This window comes from Delphinus delphis, chromosome 19 (genome assembly GCF_949987515.2).
Source record: "Delphinus delphis chromosome 19, mDelDel1.2, whole genome shotgun sequence".
Lineage (NCBI taxonomy): Eukaryota > Metazoa > Chordata > Mammalia > Artiodactyla > Delphinidae > Delphinus > Delphinus delphis.
The window spans coordinates 42,101,842-42,116,467 of record NC_082701.1 but is presented as its reverse complement, the minus strand read 5'-3'; the positions used below and the strand labels follow the sequence as shown (position 1 = coordinate 42,116,467).

Genomic DNA, 14,626 nt, shown 5'->3' with positions numbered 1-14,626 from the left:
TGGGGGGTGTCTTTTTTCATTTTCTGATTCAGAACTGTCCAGAAATTAGAGCCCTAGTTGGTTCCTTTCTATATTTAATTGAAATTCTTACACATTATAATCACATAAATGTTTGTGAATATCTTTTTGGGTTTTTTTCAGAATGAAATTCACCAGAATTAGTACTCCCAAAAAATCTAAGAAAAAATCTAAGAAAAGGTCTAAGAAATCTGAAGCAGCTGATGAAGATTTTGAGTCTCAGACTAGAAAGGTAATTGAAATATTAGGGTGTCCTGTAAGTGGTATTCTGTTTTGTAAAACAATAACTATTACTATTGGAAGTGATACGCCAAAAGAAGATTCACATATTTCATAGATTGGTTATGTTAACTATAACCCTATATTATTTTTTGCTGTTATTTTATTCCTCTAGTTAGCTTATTAAGAGATCAACATATCTTATTGTGAGATGAAAGCAATTGATAAAGACAGTATCGTTTACTTAGAAAAAGTTTTCTTAGTGACAGTTATATTCCAATCTTTTTCCCTAAGGCTGCTTATGGAAATAAGCATGATTGAATTTTTGGTTTATTTTTATAGATTAGAGGCTAACAAGTGGGGTCTCTCAACCCTGCTACTGTTGACATTGTGCGCTGGATAATTCTTTGTTGTGGGGAACTGTCTTGTACGTTATAGGATGTTTCGCAGTAATCCTGGCCTCTACCCGTGAGATGCCAATAGCACCCCAGCTGCCCTAGCTATGATAACCAAAATATCTCCAGTCATTGCTAAATATCCCCTGGAGGGAAAAATCACCCCCAGTTGAAAACCATTTTCCTAAAGGGAGAGGTTGTATGTATAAGAATAGTTTAGCTGCTTTTGTAAAGTAAACTGCTTATCCCTTATGATGAGAGAATTGGATTCTCTCCTGGGTGAGTAGGTACAAATGTGTGTGTGTGTGTGTGTTGAAAAAGCCACCAGGGTGGTTCTGATATAATCCTTGGGTGAAAGCCACTGCCACAGAAAGTTGGTATCTCTTTTGTTTTTATTTAACAACTCTCTTCCCCCCCCACCGCATCGGGGTGGGGGTGGGGCTTCTTATCTCACTCTAGGTACTATGCTTGGTACTCTTATCATTAATCTTATAAAGTAAATATTTAACCCTGTTTTGAAGGACAGTGGCGCCAAAGGAGGTGAAAATATTTTTGAGAGTTGACATGATATATGATGGAATTTAAGCTGGGGACAGGGAAAAGGGGTACCAGGGGCTGATAAATAAGGAGAAAGTAGAGAGCTGTCAGGACGGAAGTTCCTGTTTTAGTCAGGAGTAACCAAGTGTGAGCTGGGAGGACAGGCAGCTAGGTCAGAAAGGAGGGTGTTGGAAATGACTGGTTTTTGAGATGATAGGACTATGGTTGATTTTGATTTTCTCCATTTTTCTGTTTTTTGTTTTTCTATAAACATGAACTTTTAAAAACTTTTATCAGAAAAATAACTATTAGGGAAAAAGAAACAGATTTCAGGTAATAGCAGAACTACATGCCAAAATGCATGTGGATTTTTTTTTTCACACATTCACTAAAACATGTCTTTTTTTTTTTTTCGGTACACGGTCCTCTCACTGTTGTGGCCTCTCCCGTTGCGGAGCGCAGGCTCAGCGGCCACGGCTCACGGGCCCAGCCGCTCCGCGGCATGTGGGACCTTCCCGGACCGGGGCACGAACCCATGTCCCCTGCATCGGCAGGAGGACTCTCAACCACTGCGCCACCAGGGAAGCCCTGTTTTTCTTAACTGTTTCAATGATTGAGTCGTTAATTTAAATTTAGCTGGATTATTTTGAATGCTAACTTATCCTAAGTTTCATCAGCCTGTCAAAAATTTTGCTAGGGACTTCCCTGGTGGCGCAGTGGTTAAGAATCCACCTGCCAATGCAGGGGACACGGGTTCGAGCCCTGGTCCGGGAAGATTCCTCATGCCGTGGAGCAGCTAAGCCCGTGCGCCACAACTACAGAGCCTGTGCTCTAGAGCCCGCGAGCCACAACTACTGAGCCCACACACCTAGAGCCTGTGCTGTGCAACAAGAGAAGCCACCACAATGAGAAGCCCGTGCACCGCAACGAAGATCCAACCCAGCCAAAAATCAATCAATCAAATAAACTTATGAAAAAGAAAAAAAAAATTTTGCTAGCAGAACAACAAAAATCTGTCACTCTACTACTATAAAGCAGATCCTTAACATTCCTAACCTCCTTATGTATGTTCTGAATATCCATATCTATTCTTTTTTTATATTTTAGTTTTAATTTAAAAAATATTTTTTTCCGTGCCTATTCTTTTTAATGTTTTTAAAAAACATTTTAAAAGTTTTTGGAATTCCCTGGGGATCCAGTGGTTAGGACTCCGCGCTTCCACTGCAGAGGGCACAGGTTCGATCCCTGGTGTGGGAACTAAGATCCTGCATGTCACAAGGCACAGTCAAAAAAAATTTTTTTTAACTTTTTAAAAATGGCAAACATTTGTTTAAAAGACACAGTAGTATATAAATTTAAAAGTGAAAACTTAAAATTTTCTCTCTCCTACTGTTTAGGGGGAACCCACTTTTTTTTTCTTAATTGCTATCTCTCTTACTTTTTAGAAAGATTCTACTGAACTTTTAAACGCTGCTTATATTATTTATTTATTTGGATTTTATTTAATTAATTTATTTATTTGACTGCCTTGGGTCTTCGTTGCTGTGCGTGGGCTTTCTCTAGTTGTGGCGAGCAGGGTCTACTCTTCATTGCAGTGTGCGGGCTTCTCATTGCGATGGCTTCTCTTGTTGCAGAGCATGGGCTCTAGGTGTTCCGGCTTTAGTGATTGTGGCACGCAGGCTCTAGAGCGCAGGCTCAGTAGTTGTGGCGCATGGGCATAGTTGCTCCACGGCATGTGGGATCTTCCCGGACCAGGGATTGAACCCGTGTCCCCTGCATTAGCAGGCGGATTCTTAAGCACTGTGCCACCAGGGAGGTCCCCAGGGGGAACCCACTTTTAATAGTTACAAGTTCATCTGTCCAGACTTTTTCCTATCCTTAAATATTTATATGTCATTTTTAAAAGGGATCATATAATGTGAGCTATTTTGCAGCTTGCTTGCTATGTGTTTTCTTTTGGGGTTTTTTTTGCATCTTGGTGATCACATTTATTGGAAGGGTTGGAGAAAAATAAAAATGCCGTTTAGCTTAAGAATTTGTGAGTTATCTACAAATCAACTTATTTCAGAAGTTGAAGAATTCTTGGTTATTTCCTAAAATCAAAACATACGCCGGTTTCTCTTTTGAATATCTTCTACATTTAAAGAGGCAATCATACAAAATCTCCTATTTTCCACACAGGATAAATTCTTTGTTTCAACCAACTCTCAATGGTGGGGCAACTAGCACAACACTGTCTCCCCGGACAAAGAGCATCGGGATATTCCGTTTGGTTGATTTATATATCTCTTCATATGTTTCTTCATCAATTTCTATAGTTGTCACAGTTTCTTCCACATCTCCCAATATCATATTTAAATGCTGATCATAAGCATGTAACCTGCCTCGAAGCTCTCTGTCGTTTCTCATTTTCACATAGATTCGTTCATCCAGACTGAGCCTGAAGAGATCCAGAGGCTCTTCTACAGTGTTGGTAGTTTGTTGCTGGTCCACGTCGTCCGCCATCTTCCAAACCCTGCGCTCTTTGCTTGCTATGTGTTTTTAATTCAAATGTAAAAACCTGTAGAACTGAGAATATGGAAAATACATTATCTGGAAGATAATATTTAAATGCACAAGATCGCTTAGTACATCAGTGGCAGAGCCAGGCCTGAAGGCCAGACTTTATTCTTATCAGTGCTCTTTTCCATACCTACTACCTTTTCAACCTCTCTTCAAAGGACTCAGCCTACAAGTGACTAAAATCAAAGAATAGGTGCCATGAAGATAATGGGGAAATAACCAGTAATTCTTATCTGTACAGACATCTATTTGTTTGTTTTGGCTGCACCACGCAGCATGTGGAATTTCCCTGACTAGGGATTGAACCCATGGCCCCTGCACTGGAAGCACAGAGTCTTAACCACTGGACCACCGGGGAAGTCCACAGACATCTTTTTATTTTTTTTTTCCCGCGGTACGCGGGCCTCTCACCGCTGCGGCCTCTCCCTTTGCGGAGTGCAGGCTCCGGACGCGCAGGCTCAGCGGCCACGGCTCACGGGCCCAGCCGCTCCGCGGCACACGGGATCCTCCCTGACCGGGGCACAAACCCGTGCCCCCTGCATCGGCAGGCGGACTCCCAACCACTGCGCCACCAGGGAAGCCCGCCAGACATCTGTTTTTAAAAAATGTTTTATATACAGACATTTAATATGGATATCTTTTTGGGTATTTTTCACAAATGTAATTATATTTATCTGAATAGATTTCAAGCAAGCAATAAAGGCAAACCAAGTATAATTAGACACATTTTAATTTCATTTCCTTGGTAAGATTTGAATAACCATTTTTTTGGTCTTTTATTTAGTGTGATCTGTGATTATATTTTTCTATTATATATGTACTTAGTGGACTTCATTTTTTTAGAGCAGTTTTAGGTTCACAGCAAAATTGAGCAAAAAGTATAGATTTCCCATATACCCGGTGCTGTCACACATGCATAGCCTCCCCATAATCAATATCAAAATAGTACATTTGTTACAATTGATGAACTTACATTGACACATCATTATCACCCAGTGTCTGTAGTTTAAATTAAGGTTCACTCTTGGTATTGTACATTCTGTGGGTTTAGACAAATGTAAAATGACATGTATCCACCATTATAGTACCATACAGAGTAGTTTCACTGCCTTAAAAATCCTCTGTGCTCTGCCTATTCGTCCCTTTTTCCCTGGCAACTACTGATCTTTTTACTGTCTTTAAAGGTTTGCCTTTTCTATTTTTTTCTATTATTAAATATAAAATATTTGCCAGTAACCTAAATTATTATTTCACATTTGTGTTTAGGTAAGCAGTGCTTCAAAAAATGTATCCAAAGCAAAACAATTGATTGAAAAAGCAAAAGCTTTACACATTAGTAGGTCAAAAGCTACTGAAGAAATAGTGACACCTTTAAGGCGTTCGTCCAGACATCAGACGCTCCCTGAAAAGTCAGAAACAGAAGTAAGTATTACAAATATTTATTGATATAAATTCTGTTCTGTTCTTCTGTTTGAAATGGGAGAAGGAAACTGTTATAAAATTATAAGGTAGAATTGTAGGAAGCCCTGAGGTTGTAGAAAAAATATCATTTTCCATTCTCTTTTCGAAGGCTTTGGCTCTCTTTTGCCTACAGAATACACTCTGAATCCTTATCAAGTCATTCAGGATCCTTCTTAGGCTGAACTAGCTCCTCCTTTTCCTCAAAACAACCCCCCTTCCTAAAACACACTCTTTTTGCTCCGTCATACTAAATTATTCATTTTGCCCCAAAGGCTGCAATTTTTACTTTTTTCAGTTTGTAGTTTCAGCGTAAAATGTATATTAGGTACTCTCTTCCACCTGAGGAATTCCTACTCAGAGTTTAAGATCCTGCTAAATTATGCCACCATCTCTCTCTCTTTTTTAAAAAAATATAATAACATGATTTATTTAAAGTGTGCAATTCAGTCACTTTTAAAGAGTGTGTATTCATTCACAGAGTTGTGCATTCATCACCACAGTCAATTTTAGAATATTTCATTACCCCCAAAAGAACCCTCATTCTCCTTAGCTGTCACCTTCCTATCTCCCCTCCCCCAGCCCTAGCCAAACACTAATCTACTTTCTGTCTCTATAGATTTGCCTATTCTGGACATTTAATATAAATGGTATCCTACCATATGTGTCCTTTGTATCTGGCTTCTGTCATTTATTATAATGTTTTAAAGGTTCTTCCATGTTGTAGAATCAGTATTTTGTTTCTTTTTATTACCAAATAACACCCCATTATATGGAAATACCACATTTCATTTACCCATTCATCAATTGATGGACATTTGGGTTGCTTCCACTTTTCGGCTATGAAAAATGCTGTGAATAATCGACTACCTACTCTTGAAAGCTTTGCTGATGCCTTCAAGACAAATAGTTTCCTTCCCTATATGTACTTTAATTTACTTTCATGGGGTTTTTTTTTTGTATTTAGTCAGTATTACTTTCACTATACTGTATTATAACTAGTTAAACTATGTTTTAAAATAAATTTATTTATTCATTTATCTTTGGTTGTTTTGGGTCTTCGATGCTGCGCACGGGCTTTCTTTAGTTGTGGTGAGTGGGGGCTACTCTTCGTTGCGGTGCGCGGGTTTCTCATTGCGGTGACTTCTCTTGTTGCGGAGCAGAGGCTCTAGGCATGCGGGCTTCAGTAGTTGTGGCATGTGGGCTCAGCAGTTGCAGCTCGTGGGCTCTAGAGCACAGGCTCAGTAGTTGTGGTGCATGGGCTTAGCTGCTCTGCGGCCATGTGGGATCTTACTGGACCAGGGATTGAACCTGTGTCCCCTTCATTGGCAGGCAGATTCTTAACCACTGCACCACCAGGGAAGCTCACTAGTTAAATGATTTACTCATAGATTAGCTCTCCCTCTGTCCCCTAAACCCTGGTGGAAACTTGACACCAACTCTAGAGTTTCATTTTTGTGTGCGTTCCCAGTGCCTGCTGTATTGCCTAACACATAGTAGATGCTCAATAGATGTATGCTGACCACATGAGAACTTACCAGACTACATCTAATACATATCTAGGATGTATAGTTCTGAAAGGGAATAGCCATAATTTTTATAGCTTGGTTGTATTGATTCTTTTATCTGCAATATAATCTGTTCGTTGCTTCTTTAAAAAAGAAAACCCATGGTCATAATCAATCCACTCTTTGATCACGTGAACTTGTATGATATAAGCACAGACTATTGCCATTCATATCCTGTGTTTTCTGTGTTAGTTTCTGACAGGGAGATGTATGGAGTTGCTAATGTGATTATCTTGTCATGGCTTCTAGCACTGTAATCCTTTTGAAATTTTAATAACATTAATTGTATGTTATTAAAATTTTTTTTCTTATTCTGTTTTAGGACTCTGTAATAACAGGTTCAAGTCCTACTCCTTTAAAGCATCCTGAGAAAAATCAGAAGAAACTTCAGTGTCTGAATGATGTGTTAGGAAAAAAACTTAACAAGACTCCTAAAAATGTCCCTGGTAATCAGATTTGATAACTTGATGATGAACATTAGAATGTTTTGGGGGGATTATATTGTTCTGAATTTTAACTTTGTCTCATTTTGATTTAATCTCTTGTCTTATAAAATATAACCTTTTAATTATATTAGATATTTCTATTTTAATAAGTGAGTAAAGTTATAATGTAGTGAAGAGTTTTACAAAAGGTAACTGAGTGTATTTTAAGTGATTGCATTTCTTTTTATCTATTTAGCCTCAGTTAACTTAGTGGTTCCCAAAGCTGACTGATTATCAAAATCATCTGGTAAATTAAAAAAATTTTTAAATCCTTAGGTCCTTGCCTAGACATACTGACTGAGAATCTCCAGAGGTGGGTTGTGGGAATCTGTAGTTTAAAAAGAAGCTCCCCAAGAGATTCTGATATTGATTTTGCCAAGTTGAGAGATCAGCTCATTATAGAAAATTTTTTAATTAAAAAAATTTTTTTTAAGTTTTAAAAGTAGCTAGAGGTAAGTGGAGATGATGAACCTTGATACTAACCTAAGCATTTATTTTTCTAAGGAAAAGTGAAAGTCGCGCCTTTATTTCTTACTAGAAAGGCTCAGAAAACAGCTGATCCTGTCCTTGGTTTTGATGAAAGCAGGTCAGTCTGATACAAATTTTAAAATGTCAAAATATTTCATGGAATGTATTTTGCATTCATTTACTTTGATGAGAAAGCATTTAAGTTATCATTTGAAGCTTTGATAAATCCATTTTTACAGATGACAATATTGACAATGCTACAACTGCAATTTGAATATCTTGGTCTTTTGCAAACATTTTGTGTCCATCTCTAGACAAAACAGTGGGAAAATAAACAAGCAAACCAAAAAGCTGATTTATGAACTTGTTCAGTAAATATTTAAATACCTACTATGTAGCAGGTGCTGTTTTTGGTACTAGGAATATCATGGGGAATAAGACACATTCCCTGTCCTCAGGAGGCTTATACCCTAGAGGAAAGACAATCTCTGATTAAACATTAATTGGGCCAACAAATGAAAAATTGCAGTGTGCTAAGAAGGAGAGGTACAAAGGTCTATTAAAAGTTTGTTGAGGGCTTCCCTGGTGGCACAGTGGTTGCGAATCCGCCTGCCGATGCAGGGGACACGGGTTCGTGCCCCGGTCCGGGAAGATCCCACATGCCGCGGAGCGACTAGGCCCGTGAGCCATGGCCGCTGAGCGGGCACGTCCGGAGCCTGTGCTCCGCAACGGGAGAGGCCACAACAGTGAGAGGCCCGCGTACCGCAAAAAAAAAAAAGAAAAGTTTGTTTAGTTGATTTGGTCTGGTCAAGCAAGGATTTTCTTTTTTTTTTTTTGCAGTATGCGGGGCCTCTCACTGTTGTGGCTTCTCCCGTTGTGGAGCACAGGCTCCGGACGCGCAGGCTCAGCGGCCATGGCTCACGGGCCCAGCCGCTCCGCGGCATGTGGGATCTTCCCGGACCGGGGCACGAACCCGTGTCCCCTGCATCGGCAGACGGCTTCGCAACCACTGTGCCACCAGGGAAACCTGCAATCAGAGGGTTTTAAACAGAAGTATGGACATAAACATTTGGATTTTGAAAGTTTAATTTGACTGCTGGATTAATTTGGCTCTTGTACAGAGAGTGGGATGGAAGAGGGATTAGAGTGGATGCAAGAGTTTGGGTGTGAGATGATGGAGGTGTGGACTCAGGTGCTGGAGACGATGTATGAAAAGATTTTAGGAGATAAATTTAAGAACCCTTGATGATTAATTAGACATGGGGGCTGGGGGTGGGAGAGATGAAGGTAGAAGGATGACACTTAAGTTCTGGTCTGTGCCAGTAGATGGCATGATGGAAGAAGACCAGGTTTAGGGACATGAGTTCAGGTTATTTGGTTTTTTTCCTGTTTCAGTTTTATTGAGGAATAACTACATATTGTTAAATGCACAAATCTTAAGTATACAGTTTTGATAAGTACACTTATCAAAGTGTATCAAGATGTCAAGATATAATATCTTTCTTTTACTCCCTAACGGTTACTTACTCTTTTCCTGTATCACCACCATCACCACCACAACAAAAGGTTACCACTCTTCTGATTTCTATTACCATCAGTTAGTTTGACTTCGGTTGCCATGGGTTAGTCTTGTCTGTTTTAGAACTTCATGTAAACTTTGTATATATTGTTTTGTGCCTAACTGCTCTTGTTCAGTACACATATATTTTTTAAAACCAACTTTATTCAGGTATAATGTACATACAATCATATGCACCCATATTAAGTAAACAGTTTGAGGTTTAACAAATGTACACACCTGTGTGATCGCCACCACAATAGAGAACATTTCATCACTCTCAAAAATTCCCTTTTGCCTCTTTGCAGTTCATCCCTGCTTCCACTCCCAATGCCATGCAACCTGTGATCTGCTTTCTGTTGGTATAGATTAGTTTGCCTTTTCTAGAATTTCATAGAAATGAAATCATACAGGAGGTACACTTTTGTCTCTGGCTTCTTTCAGTCAAAGAATATCAGTAGTCTATTCTTTTTTATTGCCGAATAGTATTCCTTATACGAATATATTTACCACAATTTATTCTTTTATTGGTGGCCATTTGGGTTGTTTCCAGTATTTACCCATTTACTCATGGATTCCTGTTTTATTCTCTGGGTTTTAATCCATTAATAATTTTAATGCTCAAATTGATTCTAATTTGGCCATTGGAAGCCCTTCAGCTTGGTTTCTATGCCCCTTTGACACATACTCATCATTTATAGAGCATTTCTTACTTTTTTGAACACAAAGATATTCCAGGCTCATCTTTTATTTGCCCTGCCCCAGCTCTTTAATTAGCCTCTTCTGCAAGGAGCCCTGGTTCCTTTTAGTGGAGGTGCTTATTTTGCTCCTGAGGTATCAGTGCTTCTAGGCTTTCTCAGCAGATAAAGCTAGGAAATACACACACACACACACACATCAAAACTATTTCTAACTGTATATAATATATGTGTGTATATTTTTTATTAGTACCTTGTACCCCCTCCTTAAAGTTTACCTTCTGCTACAGGCACATACTAATATAGCTACTTCACCCATCTTTTCATCCTCCCCTCCAATTAATAGTCAAAAAGGTACACCTCCTCTTTTCTGAGATTAATCTCTTCAGTCTGGCTTTAGATCTCATCTTTTCTTCATTTCTCTCAAATGGGAAAGGAATAGAAATTTTTGAAGCCTCTTCTTAATTACCAACCCAAATTTCAGTTTGCAGAGAATATTACAGTCCTCACTCTATATATGGCAGGCTAGGAAGGGTGTATAAGCCGTGACACACCAGCACCATGCTCTCTCTCCCCTCCGCCACTCCATCATCCCATCCTCCTCTACCCTTTCACCAACTTCCCGCTAAAGTCAAGATTCTTATGATTAGCAATACAAGATAAGCCAGGTGAAACTGAGACATCAATAGTAAGGGCCTTAAGGTTCCTGCTATTGTATTGGAAACAATATTACCTTAGAAGTTCTTGTATTAACTTTTAGAAATGTGGCACTGATTTTGTTTTCTGATTATAATATAAATGTATGTTTAAATTAAAAAAAAAGGAAGACAGACATTTTGGTGGATGTCCTTCAAGACATTATTTTCTGTATATACTTATTTTTATTTAAATTTTTTTTAACACTGAAAGACTTTCGTTTTTACGATAAGCAGAAAAAGAATTTGACCAGCTAACATCTCAGGTAGCTGATTAAATTTTTTCAAATAAAATTAAGAAGTATTTATTGTATAGTTAGTTTATTTTTTTAAGTGTTTATAACCTTAGCTCTCCTTTTCTTACATCATTTTCTTAAAAGTCAAGATGCAACTGAGAAGCCTCAGGCTGGTGATGTGCAGTTTAAAGCAAAGCGTGACTTTCTAATGAGTGGTTTGCCAGATTTGTTGAAACGACAAATTGCAAAGAAAGCTGCTGCGTTAGATGTGTACAATGCAGTGAGTACCAGTTTCCAGAGCGTCGTTCATGTTCAGCAAAAAGATGATGGTGAGTTTATTACTATGAAATATTTTTAAATGTTAGTAGTAATATGAAACTATGTAAGTTGGTTTAAGGTGAGACAAAGGTTTAGGTATAATTCTTATGGGGAATTTAGTGTTTTATCCTCTCTTCTTCAGCCTTGGACTGAGGAAGGGGGTGGGGCAAGAAAGCCAAAGGCATCCTCAGCCCTTACCCCTGATGCCAGGGGAGGGCAGGCACGTGTGTGGGCCCTTAAGTGAATGCTGTCCAGATGGGCGCTGTGTTCTAAAAGGAAGGCAGTTCCCTTCTGAAATCATAGCCTGTGTGTGAATAGATCATCTTTAAGAATTTCTCAGAGGAGCTCCAGCCCTGTCTTTGTCCAGTCTGCTGTTCACTGTTCAAGGGAAATCTGTTTGCCTCCTTTCCAGAACAGCTTGTGCTGTTTAGTACCACAAAAGTATCTTGTGGGCTATATCCTGGAATTGGTAACAGGGAGCTCCATTGGACCAACGATGGAGCAACAGTGCTCCATTGCTCTAGTTTGCTCTTTTCTCACATGCACCGTGCATGAGAGCGAGCTGTTTGCCCAAGCCTTGTGAGGTGGTGCTAGCTTGATCCTGAGCTAATTCTCTTTGGATCCAAGTGCTATGGCAACCACAGTCCTACTTTACTTATGTAGTTTTTAATTACTGATAATGTACAAAGCGTTCTATCTTTACTTTGTTGTTGTTCCTACCTAGAGTTTTTTTGTCAGCACAAAAACAGTTATATTCTTCTCAGCTGGCTTTGTGGTTTGGTTTGGTCTATTCCCTCTACTCATGAAATGTTCACTATGTTCTGTTCTCTTTTCTTTTCCTTTTATGTTTCTGACCTTGATCGTTTTTTTTTTTAAACCCACATTTATTTATTTATTTATTTTTGGCTGTGTTGGGTCTTCGTTTCTGTGAGAGGGCTTTCTCTAGTTGTGGCAAGCGGGGGGCCAGTCTTCATCGCGGTGCGCGGGCCTCTCACTATTGCGGCCTCTCTTGTTTGCGGTGCACAGGCTCTAGACGTGCAGGCTCAGTAGTTGTGGCTCACGGTCCTAGTTGCTCCGTGGCATGTGGGATCTTCCCAGACCAGAGCTCAAACCTGTGTCCCTTGCATTAGCAGGCAGATTCTCAACCACTGCGCCACTAGGAGAGCCCATGATCTTGGTAGTTTTTGAGTTTTGTTTAGCCTCTCTTTTATGGGGAACTTCCCAGTCAGTCTTTCTAGTAATATTCCACTTTTCTTTTTTTCCCAGTTCTTTCACTGGCCATTCTGTTGATGAAGGCTTTCTCGTTACTTTTACTAGTTTATTTTTGTTTTTACATATTTATTTATTTAATTTTCTTTTTTGCTGAGTCGGGTCTTAGTTGCAGCACGCAGGATCTTCGTTGTGGCGCGTGGGCTTCCCTCTAGTTGTGGCGCGCGGGCTCCAGAGCACATGGGCTCTGTAGTTGTGGTGCAGTGGGCTCCCGAGTGTGTGGGCTCTGTAGTTTGCGCATGCAGACTCTCTAGTTGAGGCGTGCGAGCTCAGTAGTTGTGGTACGTGGGCTTACTTGCCCCGCAGCATGTGGGATCTTAGTTCCCTGACCAGGGATCGAACCTGCATCTCCTGCATTGGAAGGTAGATTCTTAACCACTGGACCACCAGGGAAGTCCCTAGTTCAGTTTTATAAAGCATTTTCTAATAGTATGTTCAATTATAGAAGTTAGTTATGCTTTTCCTTAGGATCATGCCCACACTCACCTAGTAACAGAATCTGGATTTCAGGATGCTAACTGCCCCTGAAATTTTTAACCTGATTAGCAAAGTTGATTTAAAAAGGAAAGAAAATATGCTAATATTTGCTTATTTTTAACAATTGGGAGGGAAGACTGGGTAATTTTTATGAATTGTATTTGTTGGAGGTGAGGGTATTGTTTCCTGTATACTCATTTGAGTTTTGGTACATTTGTGTTAACTATGTAGTTGTTGTCAAATCTTCTCATGTTTATTTAGTTGGTATTTGATAAGTGGATAAGGATATGAATGAAGGTAATTAACATAATTTTTCTGTTTTTCTTTAGGGTGCCATTTGTGGCATTTGAAACCACCCACTTGTCCTCTCTTAACTAAACTTAAAGAACTGAATACTAAAGTAATAGATCTCTCAAAATGTGTCATGGCTCTTGGTGAATTTTCAACATTGAATTCAAATTCAAAAAGTAATAATTCTGCTGTTGTGGTAAGTATGAGAGTGGTCATCCATTGTAGGCAGTTTCCTTCATATCTTTCAGAGGGAAAAAATTTTGGATATTTACTGCTGTGGCCTAAAATTCATCTCTTCCTAGAGTCCAATTTTAAAAAATAAATCCCAATTGAAGTACATATCTGTTTTAAATAGTCCTAGAGCTTTAAAAACATACTAAGAATTAATGATAGCCAGTTTTAAAAGAATATTAGATTACATAGCACATTTAGATACTTTATCAGTCAGAATTATAATCTCATAAATGAGTAAAATACAATTAGTTGAAAAGAAAGAACAATAAAAATATGAACTAAGGAACTTCCCTGGTGGCACAGTGGATAAGACTCCGTGCTTCCAATGCAGGGGGCCTGGGTTCGATCCCTGGTCAGGAAACTGGATCCCACATGCATGCTGCAGCTAAGAGTTCACATGCCACAACTAAGGAGCCCTCGAGCCGCAACTAAGGAGCCCTCCTGCAGCAACTAAGACCTGGTGCAACCAAATAAATAAACAAATAAATATTTTAAAAAAAACATGAACCAAGTCCTTCTAAAGCTGTGCAAATGCAGCTTTGCCATCGAGATTGTATTTAGTGACTAAAGCTAATCCTACAATGACATAGACTTATAGACAGAAAGTAGTTGGTAGTATTCTGATTAATATTAATGGACAATGTGGGTTTAATTGAGCATTTTATTCTTTATTGCAGTTTGTTGGGAGAAGGAAGGATTTGACTGAAGAAGTACGAAATCTTTTGCTGGAGGAAATTAGGTGGTCAAATCCCGAGTTTTCTTTGAGGAAATACTTCCCTTTGCTTCTAAAAAAGCGAACTGAGCACCAGGTACTTTCCAAGTGTCATCGTAAACAAGGTTAGTGATAATTATTATTTCTGTTAACATTTCAGTTTTGAAAACACTAAGCTTAGCCATTGACTCTTGGAAGTGGTCACCACCGAGAGACTATTACTTATGGTTGATAGGGAGAACGGTTCAATTAAAGTAAAGCAACTTGTGTGATACAGTGTTAGCCCCTGACAGCTTCCAGAGTTGGCAACACAAAGACAGCTTTAATTATGTTAAAATACTAATAATTTATTTAAGGAAAGCCTTAGATGAGGTAGTTTATATAGCCCGTACAAAAGGCAATCTAAATAACAAGTTATCCAGCTTGCT

The 14,626-nt window shown here is 39.1% G+C and overlaps 1 protein-coding gene across 1 annotated transcript in view; it reads left to right on the top strand.

Annotated features, from left to right (window-relative positions):
- ATAD5 (ATPase family AAA domain containing 5) overlaps positions 1–14,626 on the top strand; it is a 35,993-nt gene that overhangs the window by 5,147 nt on the left and 16,220 nt on the right. The window contains exons 3-9 of the mRNA XM_059998097.1: positions 142–250; positions 4,998–5,153; positions 7,080–7,203; positions 7,747–7,828; positions 11,042–11,226; positions 13,291–13,448; positions 14,164–14,323. Coding sequence (XP_059854080.1) covers positions 142–250; positions 4,998–5,153; positions 7,080–7,203; positions 7,747–7,828; positions 11,042–11,226; positions 13,291–13,448; positions 14,164–14,323 — 974 coding nt within the window. The remainder of the gene's footprint in view (positions 1–141; positions 251–4,997; positions 5,154–7,079; positions 7,204–7,746; positions 7,829–11,041; positions 11,227–13,290; positions 13,449–14,163; positions 14,324–14,626) is intronic.